This window comes from Leuciscus leuciscus (genome assembly GCF_965113295.1).
Source record: "Leuciscus leuciscus genome assembly, chromosome: 24".
In the NCBI taxonomy this organism is placed as follows: domain Eukaryota; kingdom Metazoa; phylum Chordata; class Actinopteri; order Cypriniformes; family Leuciscidae; genus Leuciscus; species Leuciscus leuciscus.
In genome coordinates, this window is record NC_138723.1 from 9,384,522 (window position 1) to 9,402,804 (window position 18,283).

Consider the following 18,283-nt stretch of genomic DNA (forward strand, 5'->3'; position numbering starts at 1 on the left):
CGCGCATACACTCTGCTTATTACACACACAGAGACGTGCAGCAGCACACAAACATACCCAATATACAAAAATAAAAGGATTACAATGTAAAAGATTAATATTGTGTACATAAAGATATGGTGGAATCCGGCTTGTCCCGTAGATGGTCTGCTTGAGCTTTAACCTCACGCATGAGCAGATCCGTTTTCTCGCTAGAGAATCGTTCAGTTTTTCCACTTGCAAATTCCGCCATGTAAATAGCAGTCCACCATAGTGCGAGCACAAATGGCTTTATAAGGGAGTGGGAGATGAGACCCTGATTGTTTTATTGCACTTTACGCCCAAAACACACCCATTACTCATTAAGAGAATAGGGACAACCCTTTTAGACCATGCACCGGGTGCGCCAACCATTTTTTCCGTCATTAAACTAGCAAAAGTGGATTCGGACACGCCCTAAGTGCACTTGCGCCGTGCGTTTTAGACCACTAAACTATTATGTGAATAATAATAGTGTTATTAAGGTTAATTAAACTCTTACTATGTTTATTTTGCAAGCTAATGAGACTTTTCTCTCTCCGTCAGAGGTCCATTCGGTCGTTCGGGAACGATGACCGTCACGTCATGGCTAAGCACTCCACCATCTACCCTTCCTCTGAGGTCCTGGAGGCGGTGCAGAGCCTCGTCTCCACTGTGGAGTGCGCCCTGAAACATGTGTCTGAGTGGATGGACCAAACTCAAGCCAGCCAAACAAATCAGTCAAATTCACCCAGCACACAGGAGGAGGAGACAGAGGCCAGCGCCGACGAATCACCAGAAGGCAGCACAAAGTGAGTGTTCCCAGTGCATGCTGGGAAAATGGACAGAATCTGTTAGCTGTTGATTTATTGGCTAAAAATCTTTCTGATCCAGAGATGGTAGTCATATTTTGTGTGTTCTGTCTCAGCGAGGACAGCAGCTGTAGCAGTGGTCCCAGTGAAGGAGGGGTGTTATGTGGAGTGATGAGGATCGGTCTGGTGGCCAAAGGCCTCCTGATTAAAGATGACATGGACCTGGAGCTGGTGCTCATGTGCAAAGAGAAACCCACCAAGACACTGCTGTGCACCGTCTGTGACAACCTCCCGCTGCAGATCGAGGTAACGACACATGCTCACACTTATCACACCTGCTGACAGAAAAGCCATATGAGCTACCAAAAAACACTTGATAAGTGTCCTTCACAACCTCCTTTACTGGTGGAGTTTTGATCTGCCGTGGCTAAATATACACTCAAAAAGTTACTGTTTGCGTTTCATCTGTTAAAAAACTGCACTGCGGTACACTGCGGCTAGTTTTGCCCCGAAGAACAAGAGAAGCTTGTCTACAATTGAACACTTTTTTCCTCTGGATTTGCGTTTGTTGCTTGCTAATAATGAAGCATGTATTGTGGTAATGCACTCATTAAAATATGCTTGTGAAGGTGATTTGTAATTCTTTGTTACCAATCGATTGTTGCAGTACTGTTGCAATTTCTCCTGAACATTTGCAACTGTAACGGATTCTGTCGTTTCTATTATTTGCAATACATAAACACAAATTGCTGCACAACAAACACTTATTTTTTTATTCTTTTCAAAAAAACTCAAAGGTGTTTTTATCGCTAACTAAAACAAAAAACATATAATGTTCATTAATTGAAATAAAGCTGAAATAAAACTTACATTTTAGATTAAAACTTGGCAACTAAATGAAATAAAATGTTTCATTTGAAGTGCTAAAATTAGTAAAGCTAAAACAAAATAACTATAAAAAAATAATAAAACTGACAAGCACGTAACAAAATTATCATTTAAAATAAATAATAAATAGAATAATAATATATAATTTATACTAGAATTACACTGAATCTCAGATAAATTCTGTCAAAAATTTGTTTTCAGTAATTAATTTAGACTGTAGGAGAGTAATGGGACGGTCTCTATAGGACAAGACATCCCAGAGGGTTTAAAATCAGAAAGCGAGAAAGTAAAATGTGCATTTTCGCGCTTATGAATTCGCACAAAACAAATTGTTATTCAAGCTTTAAAGCTGTAATAATAGCACTGGTTTATGCAGGTGAACGTTCGGTTTTACATTACCAATGTAATTCCTTTGTAACTTTTACAAGTTCAGTAAGTCAGTATATCAAGCTAGTCTCAGTTTAATGTGTATGATGTTTTGTGATTTTATTGGAGACTGCATGTTTGAATGTATTTTAGGGTATTTACACTTATAGTTTGGTTCTCTTCGTTCTTTTGATCCAGACCAAAATAAATAAATAAATGATACATTTAGTCCTGGTTCGGTTAGCATTCACACTGTCGTTTTTAAGACAGAACCAAAAAAGTACAAATAAACATAGCTCCTATCTGACGAGAAGATCCAGGCATTCTTAAGGTCACATCTTGTGATATCCCATCCTGTTTTTGGTTTGTTTAGATGTCTTTGGTCCGTGTTGCGTTCATATTTCAGTTGAACTGCACCAGAGTTTGTTTGGAAGTGGACTGAGACTCATCTTTTCAGCGTCTCGGTCCGCTTGTTTTAACGGCACCAGGGTTCAGATGGCAGCGTTCACACTTATTCAAATGAACCGCACTAATATACTGTAGCAATCGCACAAGAGTTTATTTTAATCCAACCAAACATGCCAAGTGTGAACACACACATTACACTGCCAGGGTTGTAGACTCAAAAGTGTTTTGAGGGAAATGAAACTGCAGATTTCCATACAGAAAAAAAGCTGCAACATACAAAATAGACCTGCTCTATTTATATGCATCATGTGTAATTAATCTAAACCTGCCAACAACCGGTTTCCCTAATTAGACACTTAGGACAGGCCGGGAGGGTGGGGTGATCTGCGGTGACCCAGTCTGAACCCCCCCATCCAGACAGAAATCCCATTAAAGCAGACTGCACTGCCAGCAGGTCAACTCTCCGTATAATGGATCTGTTCGTAATGGAACGGCAGTCCCCTACTTTACCTTTCTTTACTTTCTTCCTCTTTCTCTCTGTAGCAGTCAGCGATTGAGTGATAGACATGCACATTTCCTGTCTCAGCTGTGTGCTCAAGCGTGTGTGTGTGTGTGTGTGTGTGTGTGTGTGTTTGGTTGGTGGGGTGGGGGGGCTTTCTCTCTCTCACACACACACGCACGCACGCACGCACGCGCACACACACACAAACAAACTCAAGGGTCACTGTGGTGGGCCTGGGCGATGTAATTGATCCTCTGGTTTACATGAAAAGACCAGACGGATTGGAAATGTGCGGCTGGAATTAATTGAATGGATTACAAACCGGTTCCCCACATCAAACCGGATTACGTTAAACATTATAGTAAGCATCTGTGCTGTCTGGTTTGTAAATGCATTGTGATGGTGTGACCAGTTGTGGTCATGTGATAACAAAAAGCCTTAAACATTAGATTCTTGTCCAGTTTGTTTTCAGTAGGTGTGTTCTGCACTTTTAACCTTATAAAGCCTTGGGCAAAACTTTGCTGAAAAGACTGTAGTACACAATGAACTACAAGCCTTCTGTCGTCTGATAGTTCATACTTTTTTAACAAGTAAAGTAAATTGTAAAGACGTCCCCCTTCAGGTGGTGGTACACATGTCTTTTTGATCTGAAATCTTTAATGATTTAAGTAAACATAGGAATAACTTTTATATTGTATATTTCAAGATGAACATTTACTGGACTGAAACAACTTTTACTTGATTATCCATAATCACATTTGTGAGTATAAAAAAATTATACATCAGAGCTTTGATCATAAAACTAGGCATTTAAATATCATCTTACTAAACATATTATTGGGAGATATAGTTACAAGTGATATTTAGATGCTTTTTAAAATATATATATAATCTGTTATACTCTCACTGAATTTACATACAACCCCACTGATTTATATTACAAGCAATCAGAATTTCATCTTACCTTTTGGCTATATAAATATCCGCAACTGCACCAATTTGCATATTTTTGCTCAGTTTGGGCCTCTGTAAATGTTTTTCCTCATTGAGTATGAGCTCAATATTCTCCTATATCATAATATATGAGCCATAAAAGCCTGATTTGCGAAATTATACTTTTTATTTATTTAGATTTTGTCTTAACATTTCACATAATTTTAATGTGGGCAGTTTTGCAGCTCGGTGTCAGTAAGTGATATAGGCTCGGGGAGGAAAAAAAAGGTACTTTGTCAACATTGGAACTGTCATATTAACACATTTTTGCTACATGATTATGGTGGCCTATTGTTATTGGGTTATTGTCAACACCAGTGTATAGAGACACCCCTTGTCTATATTAAACATCAAATAATTTCCAAATAACAGAGCAAGAAATTACATTTTTCTATGAAATGATCCGTTTAAATAATTCACAACTCTACACTAGTATAAAGCCATAGATATGATCATTCATTCTGGGTTATTTTTGCATGTTTTTGACCCTTTGGAATTTAAACTCTGACCCCTACAGAAATTAACAGAAGAGAAGTATGAGATACAGCACTGTATTCCCGAGGCCGCCATCTTGGTCTGCACCACGACAGAACCCAAACTCACACTGAAGGTGATGCTCACCTCCCCGCAGATGAAAGACGACCTTGAGACGGAGGAGCAAGGTTTGAGCCTGCATGTGACCTACTTCCTTTCTTTTTTCTTTTCTAAACAGGAGGTGAAGGGGAGGGAGGGATGGATGAATGTTTGTGTGTGCATTTTTAGCGATGGTCCATTAGAAGAACGAGCTTTAGTCTCTTCCTTACTCTGCATCCAGAACTCTCTTAGGGCCGTGCACATAAAGCACGCACACCACTGGACTCATCTTATAGTCAACACACACACACATAGAGCTGATTCAGCAGCAGGTTGAGTGGTCTGCGCGCTCTTAGACTCTTGACCCCGCGGGGCCGCTCACGGGGGGTGCTGAACAACAGCGGGAGGAGAGTAAGAGAGTAGACACAGACATAAGAGACAACATGACAACACTTCTGTAATGGGACACTATGAAGTGCAACCGAATATTCAGTCAAGAACAATGTAGGGCGGGACTGTTTATCCTTTATTTCATCCATATTACATACTCAACCTGGACAGTAAGAGCAGCCCAGTGCACTTTGGGTACAATTCTGGTAGGGGTCGTGTTGTTTTCCTGCCTTTCATCTGATAATTCTGATAAATTAAAATTCTCTTCTTGTCATTTCAAACCTGTATGACTTTCTTACTTTAGCAAAACACAAAAGAAGTCCAAATAATGAAAGTCAATGGGGTCCAAAATAACACTGGACCCCACTGACTTTCATTGTGTGGACAAACTAATTTATTTTGTGTCCATAGATGAAAGTAAGTCATATAAGTTTGGAACAGCATGAAGGTGAGTAAATGATGACTTTTTCTTTTTTTTTAGGTGAACTACCCCTTTAACTCACTTTCGTCCTGTTTTTAATCCACACTTTTTATCTCTCTAAGTCTTGACATTAATATGAATGCGTTATGTCAAGTCTAATTTGGGCTTAGGGTCGGTAATTCCTGATGCAGAGGCATTTGAGCTCAGAACACGAGTTAAGTCAAGATGGAAGTCTGTTATTGGAGTTTCTGGTGCCGTGACCCGTGACTGACCGCTTTGACAGCCGAAGCGGTTGTATCTTTAGAGGATGGCATTTAGGCTATAACAATTAGAGCTGCAGTGGTGCGAAACGGGCTGTTTCTTTCTCTCGCTCTCTCCCTCATACACAGGCTCCTTGCCTCTTTCACACACACTCACACACATACACACTGTCATACACATTCTGTCGCTCTATGCAAATATGCAAATGCTTTGCCAACAAAAAGGTTGCAGCCCTGTTGTACATGCTTGAGTGCTCTTCGGTTGCAGTGGCAGTAGCAAACCTCAATACCTAAGAGGGTGATAGTTACCTAGAAGTGTTATTGTTACGACCTTCATGGATTTCCATAAGTACCACCACAGATTTCTGCTGAATATAACTGTGATAATTTGATTACCAAGTAATGAAGTATGCTTGGTAACTGTGTTGAACACGGTGTTGAAAATCTGCAAATTTTGACCTAAAATCAGCATAGAAAATGAAAATGCGAGAAAAGTCTCAGTCTTAAGGACCATTCACATTTGCCAGTGTTTGCGTGAATTAATCCAGGCATTTCAATAGGAATCCACGTAATCTAGAGTTTTGCATGAGGGTGAAAGATTTTTCCCAAGCAGATTTTTGCATGGTGAACTGAACTCGCCATGTTGACCAACAGAAAGTTGCTTGGTTTGAAATTGACTTCTGTGTGAGCTGTGATTTCATATATCGCTACACTATTGACAAAAGACAATGGACCTCTTGTGACTTCACCTTTAGTTATTCAGTTAGCTAACTATAGATATGTTAACCATTTAACCAACTTGAATCAATTTACTCGGCAAGAACTGTTGCTTCAGATTGTTAAAAAAACGGACTACTATCTGATCTTATAGCACCCCTAGTGGCAGCACAGAAAATGCAACTTATACTTGCGTTTAGTGATACTGGCCAATATTTGGCCATTTTGAGATGATCAACACTGCCAAATAACAGATAAAAATTGGCACTGTTAATAAATAATGCTCAATTCTCCAAAGTAAATATTGTTTAAATTTTTTTTTTTTACATTTTCAGCCTTATATCGACTACCCTTCTCTCTATTCATTGCTATCAGCATTGGGAAAGAAATACTATTTTGGTCAGATGCTAATTGTTTTTTTTATGAATTTTTGAAAGCAGTGCCACACAAAATAGCATTTGTGCTGCATCAAGGCCAGCGTGCCTTAATCTCACTCTCTCTGACACACACACTCTCATTGGTTTGCTCACACCGCCATCCTCTTTGATGTGGATTGTTGGAAGCAGGGGGAGGAAAATGAAAGAATGTATCCGGGTTGAAGAATCAATACCTGTGCCAGCACACACCTCATCCATCTAACAGATGTGTCAGATGTGGACACTGTCCCTGGAGTGTGGGATGACAGATGTCAGGAGGGAGGGAGGGACGGAGAGATGGAGCGATGGGTTGTAGATCACCACAAGAGCACCTCGTATTTTCATGACCAGGTCAAGGGCCCTGTCCCGTTGAGAAACTGCTCAATCTCAGGACCGGCCCGAATGGGCAGTTCTCATCAGCTCGTGCACAGACATACACACTTGCATACAGCACATGACACTCACACTCACACACTAGGTGAAACTATATAAGATAAGAAACTATATTCTTCAAAAAGAACAATGGGGGCTGTTTTTAGGACCATTAAGATATTTAACATTCGTGATGTTATTTCATGACATTTACGGACTGTATTAAACCATAAAAATATCATAGCATGTTTCCTACATCTCTGCAAACATATTAAGTTCACATACTTGTTTCTCTGAAAAGCAATGCTACAGCCAGTTATTCTACTTCGAAGTGTGCGTTTCATGTTGTAATATCTGTTTTATCCCGCCCACTGCCAATTTACACAATAGTATTTAGACTCCCCGGGTTGCCAGTTGGCAGAAAACAGTGCGATGGAAGCCAGCAAAGGAACTGGGTCACAGATTGTGAATTCTACCCGACCTGAAAAGCCTTGGTATTGAAAACATTGCAAACGTATACATTAGCTGATTAATTTACACTGTAAGGCTCGTTGCTGCTTTTGCGTGTCCTTAATCTGGCAATCCGAGGCTGAGGAGGAGGGGGGTGGGGGAAAAATCTATACAATATTTTGAATTTGCAGTACCCTGTTCAACCACTAGCTGTCAATATTACAAAGTGCCCCTTAAATTTTTCCCCTTTATTTGTTGATTTAAATACAGAATCATTGTATTAAATTTTTTTTTTTACTGTAATACATCAAAAAGAATCACCCTTGAGGTCATAACAATGTCAAAAAAAAAAAAAAAAAAGGTCCTATCTACTATCTAGCTGAATGAAATTTTTTTTTTAATTTTTTTTATTATTATATATTTAATTTAATTTAATTTAATTTTTTGGGGGGTGAAATATAGTGGAGTCCAAATGTCTATATTGTAAATATGTGATTCATTACTTTTTCAATTCAGCTTTTTGTTTCGCTGATAATGTAACTTCTTAAAATGTAAAAAAATCTATTAAACCTCAAAAACATAAAATAGAGGCGGTTTACTAGATGTCTCAGACTCAGACCCTCTGTATGTGTTTCCACTTGTGTTTGTGTATGATCAGATTAACAATGCACTGAAGCATTTGTCTCATTTTGAATATGTGGAAGTTTGTGGGGTGATCAATGATGGATTGATGTTGATTTTTGCGGTATGTGTGAGTCATTGATTAGAGGGCGGGCTAAACCTTTCCATCACTCTGACAGATCTTCCTCTTTAAACCATCCTCAGCTGGGCTGCTCTGATTAAAATCCAGAGAGAGTATTATGAAAGAGTAATGGTTCAGTTATCATCATATAATCTCTAAATAACCCCCGTACACCTGCACGCCTTTTCCTGGATTTACACTGCGGCAGCATTGTCTTTTTTTCTTTTTTATCCATTTGTTTATCTGCAGAGGAACACAATGTGATGGTCTCACTGGTACGTAGATGCTCACCTACTGAGCCAATGTAAGAAAAGATTAGCAAACGTTGTTGAAGAATGAACCTTATGTATTGTTTGGGTGGGAGAGATGAAGAAAAATGGTCTGACAACTCAAAATGTTAGTGTGTGTTGTGTGCGAGCGATCTCTTCTCTTGTTGTGACTGGTCTATAACAATACCCACTGCATGTCTTCATTACTCCAGTGTCAATCCAAGCACAAACTGGCACGGATTCGCTGAGGGTGTTAGCGTGTGCTGATGCTTTTGACATTTACTCCTAACCAGGCACGACGCAGGAAATTAGAAAAATATTTTGAGATGCAGCCAATCAGAAAGTATTTGATGTTTTATTCAGTGTGCAGATTTCTTCAGATATAGACTTTTAGAAACGAAAAGATGCTTTTCACACTCTCATTAGTTTAGTTAGTCTTTTAACAATGTCCAACACTGTATACGACTGTTCAAAAGTTTGATTGAATGTAAAGACATTTATAATGTACCAAAAAATTATATTTCAAATAAATGCTGTTCTTTTGAGCTTTCTATTGGTCAGATCCAAAAAATGAAGACTGCTGAAATTTCAGCTTTGCGTCACAGGAATAAATTACATTTTAAAATACATTCAAATAGAGAATAGTTCTTTTAAACTGTAATAATATTTCCCAATATTACTGTTTTTATTGTATTTTTAATCAGATGAATGCAACCTTGGTGAGCATGAGAGACTTCTTTCAAAAACTTTGAAAAATCTTACCAACCCCAAACTTTTGAATGGTAATATAAATCAGTCAGAGGAGAATGTTGTCTTTTTTCACTGTACTCATTTATGAACCAGCACATGTAACTTACACCACATCTCAAATTAATAATTTTCACATGCAGAATTCTTTAAAAACAAAATAATTTTGAAAAAGTCTTATACTCTAGCATTTTGTGTTTAATTGGATGTATAAGATAATATCTCCACACTTTTTGAGTAATTTTGACTGGAAATTACACACTGTAAAATATGAATCAAATTAATTTTCCAAGAGTTTTATTGTGACCTTTTATATAACAAAGTTTAAATCTGTTGGTTTAAAAAAAAAAAAAAAACACTTTATTGGCATAAAAGTGCATAAAGTTGAAGAAATACCAATGCATCTGTTGGTACTGGGATTTTGGCCCAATCTGAGTGCTCTGTGGGCGGAGCTATTCTGCATAAAACAAAACAAAAATATATATTAGTAAAGTGATTCAAAATGTATTTTTGCTTGTGACTTTTGCAGCTCATTAGCACAAAACATTCTCACAATAAAATTAAAATTGCATTACGGCGTGCCTGGTTAGGATAGTGTGTAACGTCAATTGAACAGCCTCATTTGGCTTGTTTTAGGCTGGGTTTAGTATTTCATAACACTTGGCACATGCTAACACGTTTTGCGAATCCTTCCTCCAGTTTCCAGCCAGCCAAGGAGATGCACTGAGGTTTCATCTCTTTTGGATGCACTGGACCAGCTGAGCCGATTGGCTTCCTCCTTTCTCCCTCCTGCTGTGCCTTAACAGCCCCTCCCTCATCACGTGTGTGTGTGTGTGTGTGTGTGCGTGTGTGTGTGTGCGTGCGTGTCTACGCGTGTGTGATTTGATTTCCTGTCCCGTTCTTCTCACCGATAGAGAGCGTTGAGTCGAGCGAGCCGGCGGACCTGTTGGATAGACAGAGGTGCCTGGTGGCGTTGGCCTCTCTGCGACATGCCAAATGGTTCCAGGTTGGCGCTCACTTCTTCTCATTGTTATTGTAGCCTTATGACCCAAAACTACATGCCATTTTTCCTCAATTTCCTCCTGCTCTCCAAACGCTCAACACCTCATCACGAACATTTACGTATCGTAAGGCTACAAAAGCAATTGTTACACTTTTAGTTTTCTTTTGCCTGTTTTTGTTTGTCCATAACCTGCTTGTCATCATAAAGGATTTGTCTAGTGCTTTCCTGCACCGTATCTTCCCTTCTCCCACCCCACCGACATAAGCCCCGCCCCCTCCTCCATCACCCGCACAACACGGACCAGAGCTGAACACACCTGCACACTCACACACACACATAGTCAAGATCTAGAGATTCAGGGGTTAAAGGTTGAGTTTGATTGTTGCTCTCAGCTCATTGGCCGATTCCCTCTGGTTTCCTCAGGCTAGAGTTAACGGCCTAAAGTCGTGCGTGATCGTCTTACGAATACTGAGAGACATGTGCAATAGAGTCCCGGCGTGGGAACCTCTGAAAGGATGGGTGAGTAGTCAGATTGACTTTATCACTGCAAACACTACAGTGATGATACAGTAAAACTTTAGGTGTGAAATTTGCCAATAAGAATTCAGTTTATAGAATTTGGAAAGTAAGGATTAATTGACGTTGAATTGTTGAAAATTGGGGCTCAAGTGTGTAATGGAGCCACGGCGTGCAGCAATATGGATTAGTGACATATTCCCGTATACATTTATTTTTAATCCCAAAACTCTAATCTGTACACTGTAAAAAAAAAAAAAAAAAAAAAAAAAAATGATCAATAAGTTGACAACATATGTTTCTACATTGCTTTAACTCAACTAAGTTAAACAATTTTCAATTTTATGTTTGTGTTTTAAGTTGAAATGACTTAAACATCCAACATTGTGTAAAAAAATTTAAGACAGCAACTTAAAATGCATTCTTGCATCAGAGATTAAATATATAATACCTCAAGCTGCCATTACAGTTCAACATCATTTTTTAAACCGTTAATGTGGTGAAGACTTTGAAAATACTTCATTTGTCATACAAGTTCTTATTGCATATAAAAATTGCATAGCACTTTGTCATCCAAAATAAAAATTGAGCAACTGAGCAAATTTTGCACTACTGTATTTAAAAAAAAAATCAGAAACGTGGCAAAAACACAAATGTAACTCGAAGAGCTTCCATATTTAGAAAATAACTTATCGTTATGAAGTGTCATTTTTGCATATCTAGTGGCTAAAAATGGTGCATATATATATATATATATATATATATATATATATATATATATATATATATATATATATATATATATATATATATATATATGTGTGTATATATATATATATATATGTGTATATGTATGTGTGTGTATATGTATACAGTGCGTACATACTGTTTAAAAAATACAGTAATAACTGTAAAATTGTGGTTATATTATTACAATTTCAAATAACCGTTTCTTATTTGAATATATTTTAAACTGTAATTTATTCCTGTCATGGTAAAGCTATTTTGCGTATTTTAGCATGTCTAAACACTTCAGTAGCCAATCAACATCCAGGACTGGATCTGTCCACTTTATAATTATAAATAACACAGATTTAATCTCTCATCCCAGTGGCCCATGGGCACATTTTGATGACTTGATAGCTCTTTGTGTAATAAATCAGTCTTTGAAAAGTGATTTGCTCTTTTGTCCTCAGCCTTTGGAGTTAATATGTGAAAAGGCCATCGCCACGTGTAACAGACCTCTGGGAGCTGGAGAGGCTCTGCGCCGGGTCATGGAGTGTCTCGCCTCTGGCATACTGCTTCCAGGTATGAACACTTCCACAGAGAAGCCATAAAAATGAGTAACAAAAAAAAACAAAATGAATTTTGGAAAATCCATTATAAGCGAAATTGTAAACATCTAACATTTGGGTCAGTAAGTCTCTTATGCTGAATGAGGCTTTATTTATTTGATAAAAAATGCAGCAAAAACATTAATATTATGAAATATTTATTACAATTCAAAATAACTGGTTTCTATTGTAATATATTTTAAATACATGTTTGTATTGTAATATATGAGGAAAACAAATACATGATGTAAAGCTGAATTTTCATCATTACTCCAGTCTTCAGTGTCACATGATCCCTCAGAATTCATTCTAATATGATGGTTTGATGCAAATTTCTGTTTTTTCAGCATTCAAAAGAACAGCATTCATTTGAGAGATATTTACTGTCGCTTTTGATCATTTAAATGCATATTTTCCGAATAAAAGTATATATATTTAATTTGTATATAATGTATCAGCTACATGTAAAAAGCTTGTTTACCAGTGCTGTAGGACATTTAGTTTTAACCTTTTTAAAATAAAACATTGTACTGAACTATATATTGTAATCATTTTATATTATACATTATAATAATCTGATTCCTGATTTTTCAGATGTAAACCTAAAGCTTGTTAGACAGTGATGTCAGAGTTTTAATATGAATGCTGTTTTAAATGAAAATATAAAAAAAAATAAAAAAAATATAAAAAAACTTTTTTATAAAATGATCTGTTGTGTATTAATGGATCCCTCATCATAATAGACTATAAATAAGCCTGAATATGCAAGATAAGTGTGGGCATGTCCTGTACGGTGTGATGACTGCAGCGGTGTCACTATCAGATCTGGGTTTCATTTGCAAAGCTCTAGTTCCTGTCTGAGGCCCAGAGGAATAATGGAGCCTCATTTATCTACTCTTGACACAACTAGTCCATCCCTCTCTACTCTTATACTCTTTTCTCGCTTAATTATTAATAACTAGATGCAAGCATTAACATTTGATTGGCTTGCATATGAAATAAGCCCGTCCCACAGTGATATATAATCTTATTTGAACATAAAAAAATGTATATCTGTATTGTACCTTTAGGGCATAATTTAAACGATAAGGGTTCGCTTGAAGGTTTAATTAACTCCTGACCTGCAGTGACGGGGAGTAACTAAATAATGAAACACTACAGTTTCCAGTAGCTTCCACAACGCTCAACTGTGTCAGTTATATAAATCATGTATTTTGTTATTATATTTCCCGTGTGAATAATGACCCTCTTCTGTTTCCTCTCAGGTGGGCCGGGCCTGCATGATCCCTGTGAGAAGGAGCCCACAAACACACTGTCGGCCATGATGGACGAGGAAGCAGAGGCCGTCACGTTTAATGCACAGGTACTGCCAGTGTGTGTGAGATGCAGGTGTCAGTGGATGACAGAGAGGCGCTTATCTCATCTGTGCTATCTAGATTACTGCCATGTGTCTCTCTCTCACACACACACACACACACACACACACACACACACACACACACACACACACACACACACACACACACACACACACACACACACACACACACACACACACACACACACACACACTGGTCCTATCAGTGATTCCGGCTTATATGCACACGATATTACAGTTGGCAGTGAGTCATGTCTCCTTAAATCAGTTTAAACTAACCCCATTTTTGCAACTGAAGTTTATCTCAGAGGTAGTGTTAAAACCTGTCATAAGCTCATCATTTGATTTTATATCATCAGCAAAATATTCTCAAATATATTGTGAATATTCTGCGTCACCCAGCCCTAACACACACACACACACACACACACACACACACACACACACACACACACACACACACACACACACACACACACACACACACACACACACACACACACACACACACACACACACACACCGATTGAGCACCTTGATGATTGGCTCTCTAATGAGCGTGGGAAAATGATACAAAGTCTGCCTGTGAATCTTACTCCTGCCCTGGGGACTGTGTGTGTGTGTGTGAGCTGCATCTCTGAGTAGATTTCTGTATTGCTTTTCCTTTGAACGCTCATGCAGTCGAGATCAGAATCACAATGTGTCTAATTGTTTTGCAGCAGATCGAAGAGGTTCAGCACACACACACACACACACCACTGATTTTTTTTTTTTATTGCTTAACATTTTTATCATATTGTATTATTTCCTTGTTAAAAAAGGAAAACAGCAATAATTTTTAAGCGTATTATGTTTTTGGGGAAAAAATGATTCAATGTATTTGTTTTATTCATCATCTACTTTTGTGAATGAGATGCTTTATGGGAATATTGCGGGTGTAAATGAGGATATGTTTTTACTGCAGTTAGCCGTAGTCATAAATGAGATGCATTGTGGTAATGTGCCATACCTGCAGAAATACTGCATTCAAGAGAGAGTTTCTGTTGACACATGAGACTAAAAGATGGTGCTCATAGCTATAATTTACTCCGTGATGACGAGTTCATGAGTTAAAGATAAGCTGCGTGTTTAATCACTGAAAGGACAATGTAAATTTTGCTTCATTAAAATGCCATTATTGCTCATTAACCTTAAATGTCACTTAAAACTTTACATTAGGAACAACATACTTTGTGAAACTTTCTGAATGTTTACTAACTACGGACTTAATCATCTTTAATCTCAATGCTAAGCTTGGGAAAGTTTGGTAAATAACTATGTATCCAATTTAACTTTCAGCTGAAATCATTTGACATAACATTTTTTTTTTTTTTGAAATTAAGGAAGAAATCATTCAATTGATTTCAAATAAATGCTGTTCTTCTGCTTTCTATTCATCAAACAATCCTGAAAAAAACAGGAAAAAAAAAACAATCATGGTTTCCACCAAAATATGAAGCAGCACAACTGTTTTCAACATTGATAATAATCAGAAATGTTTCGTGAGTATCAAATCAGCATATTAGTATGTTTTCTGTGATCATGTGAGACTGAAGACTGGAGTAATGATGCTGAAACATTACAAAATCTCACTGAAACCAAACTATTTATTGCTAGTTTATATAACAATTATTAATAACTATTAAAATCAAATAAACAATAAAAATGATATAGCAAAAACTGTAAGTAAATTCAAATGTAATTACAGTTTTAATTTATCTACAAAACTAATTTGAAGCATTTAAGTATGAACCTTTAAAAAAGTCAAAAATAGAAGTGAAGGCACATCGGCCACTAGCAGTGTTGGACGGCTTTGTTGATTTATAATGGAAGCGATCTAGTTTTATGGGGTTTATCTGTCCGTGTTAAAAGAGCACGTTCAGCCCTTTAGTGAAGCTGATTTCTGTCGCCTATATCCGACTTAGGCGTGGAGTCTTCCTTTATTTCTTCATTTGTAGCTGCTTTTCGAATGGTAACTCGGTCAATATGTTGGTGATCAGATATTCAATATGTCTTGTACTATCCATAATTGGCTACTCTCTGTGATTGTCAACGGAGGCAAAAGACTCCGGCTATGGATGTGCCTCCCCCTCCAGTTCCCTGTCCCCTCAGACTCGCCTCAGCACAGTTTCCGAAAGATTGTAATTACACCGGCAGATTCTGAGCGCTCGGGGAAGAGCAGCAGTGCTTCTGACTTCAGTGATATTTTATGGTGTTTTATACTGTGGTGAATTTACAAGCAAGAAATGCACATTCTGAGACATGAAATGAAATGAATAACTAGGAATTTTATTAACATTAAATCACCCTTCTCCCATTTTCGCCTCAAAATATTGTTTAGGCTGTGCCCCCCCTGCCTCTTTGGGACAATGCTAAAAAGACCACTTCAATTATGTAAACTGTTCTGTGATGATATTCTTACAGATGCTCTGATTACTGTAATTAAAGGTGTTTCTCAAAATGGGCTTTCAAATCTTTCTAGAGATACGTTTGGAACCAAAGTTATGGTGCCTCCTAATGGGCTATAACTAAAGTAAACAGCTTTGTCAATATCTGTTGAGATGAGTTAATGCGAGTTAGTTGTAGCATGAATTATTTGTGAGGCAGTCTGCCCCATAATTCCTCTGAACACGGTGATTCAGTGCCCGATCTTCCACATCTACAGGCGCTATCTGGGCTCAAGCAGAGTTATTGCTTTATTATTAAAATAATAAGCAACAAGTGTTTGTGTGTGTGTTTGTGTGGGTGTGTGTGTGTGTGTGTGTGTGTTTGTGTGGGTGTGTGTGTGTGTGTGTGTTCAGGGTATGTTTTGAGACCATTTTTTCTGGAGCAGATAATTTAGGTTTGCTCTTTGATAACCTTGATACTAGAGATGCGCCCCGAAGCCTAAATCAGAATTCGGAAAGGCATGGAAAATGAGTAACGCGTTCTACGGAGCCCCAAAAGGGACATGGTTAGGCTTGCTGCAGTGGTTAAATTACAGTCCATCAGATTTCACTGATCACGTGAAGAGGGTTAGGAGAATGACTGACAGGACAATGGCGGAGGATTTGATGCGCAACAGATCCTGAGTGTTATTGACAAATATCTTGTCTTGTATAATGTGCGGTTAGTCTCGCCGCACCCTATACACAGAGTACGCGTGATCATGAAAGTAAAAAGCAAGTGCTCATTCAAAAGCGATTTCAATACCCTGCATATTGATAGCTATTGCTGATGACCGCAAATTATATACAATATAATTACACAACTTTATTATTGCGAGAGAATACAATTATAGAAGGACTAATATATATATATATATATTTGTCCATCACCATGTCCCTTTAAGGGCTCCATAGAATGTGTAATTTCCTTTCTGAATAGTATTCTGCTTCGGCACATCCCTACTTGATACCTTTTTAACATATATAATCTTTGTGTGTGTGTGTTTCAGCATGCTCTGCGGCTTATGGCCTTTGGGCAGATCTATAAGGTCTTAGAAATGGACCCTCTCCCCTCAAGTAAACCTTCACAGAAATACCCCTGGTCAGATAAAGAAGGTGAGCATACATACCTAATTCATTACTTTAACCTGAAGTGTGTCTTTTTTCCCCAATATTTAAATACTCAGTCTAGTTTCATTTGTAGATATAACTATTAAGCGCGTCATTTGTAGGTTGATATCTGTGAAAAGTGTGAAAACTGGTGCTCTTAAAACAATCTATTTGTTTGAATATCCTGATCTGCCCGACAACAGTAACTTTGAGTCAACCAATGGTGTTTGAGTTTGAGGTGGGCCTGTCTGATTGTCCAATCAAAGAGAGGAAGTTTTTGAGAAACCTGTTTGAACAGTCATATTTTTTTGCAAATCCATTCAGTGCCTCTGAAATTACATACTTTACCTTTTATTTGTTTTAATAATGTAAATAATTTAGAAATTTTACACTAACATACAGCTCTATGAGTCTGTTTTCGATGTGTTTTAGTAATTCGGTGTCGGTGTGTTTTCATCGGCACATTAACTTCACTCTTGTGTTGTATCAGGTCTAGGGCTGAAGAGACCTTATGAAGATGGTCTGCTGGACGACAAAGACATCATCAAGAAGATGAAGCGCAACCTGAGAAAAGGTCCGTCTGAGTAATGATAGGCAAATATATTGTCCAAACTGGTTAATTTACTGATTTTTGTTGAGATTGTGGGCATTTTTCATTATCAGTGTTCGCTTGCTGGTTGATTATTTTTTTTTGTGTGTGTGTGTATTTTTATTAAATATTGTGCAAAATAAGTCTTAATTTATGCAAACTTTTTTTTGTTATCATTAAATTGCATTATGTTTTATGTCATTGCCATTCATCAGCAGATAACGATATGCTCTGTAGAGAACAGTATCAACACTGGGCATTAGAAAATGTTCTTATTAGTCAGGTTTTCTGAAAATGTATAATATTTATGAGTAAGTTATTTTCTATTTTTTATTTAATATTTGTTAATACAATATTTTTGTTTAATTTTTAAATGTCATCTGTCAGTTTAATGCATGAATTTAGTACATGATATAATGTGGAAAAATGTGTCTGCCTTAAATATAATGTCCTATTTTAAACCAGCAAGGACACGCTCATACAGTAACCTGCATTCTCTAGTCGTTTGTTCTTTATTATTCCCCTGTTCGGCTGTAAAAGCTTTTGTCCTCTTTCTAGAAAGATT

General features: G+C 37.5%; 1 protein-coding gene across 5 annotated transcripts in view; it reads left to right on the forward strand.

The window, feature by feature from the left end:
- strbp (spermatid perinuclear RNA binding protein) overlaps nucleotides 1-18,283 on the forward strand; it is a 101,640-nt gene that overhangs the window by 63,058 nt on the left and 20,299 nt on the right. For all 5 annotated transcript variants that reach the window (XM_082158798.1, XM_082158799.1, XM_082158800.1 and 2 more), the window contains exons 4-12: nucleotides 565-809; nucleotides 926-1,115; nucleotides 4,484-4,628; nucleotides 10,238-10,329; nucleotides 10,750-10,845; nucleotides 12,039-12,150; nucleotides 13,442-13,539; nucleotides 17,030-17,135; nucleotides 17,620-17,703. In XM_082158798.1, coding sequence (XP_082014924.1) covers nucleotides 565-809; nucleotides 926-1,115; nucleotides 4,484-4,628; nucleotides 10,238-10,329; nucleotides 10,750-10,845; nucleotides 12,039-12,150; nucleotides 13,442-13,539; nucleotides 17,030-17,135; nucleotides 17,620-17,703 — 1,168 coding nt within the window. The remainder of the gene's footprint in view (nucleotides 1-564; nucleotides 810-925; nucleotides 1,116-4,483; nucleotides 4,629-10,237; nucleotides 10,330-10,749; nucleotides 10,846-12,038; nucleotides 12,151-13,441; nucleotides 13,540-17,029; nucleotides 17,136-17,619; nucleotides 17,704-18,283) is intronic.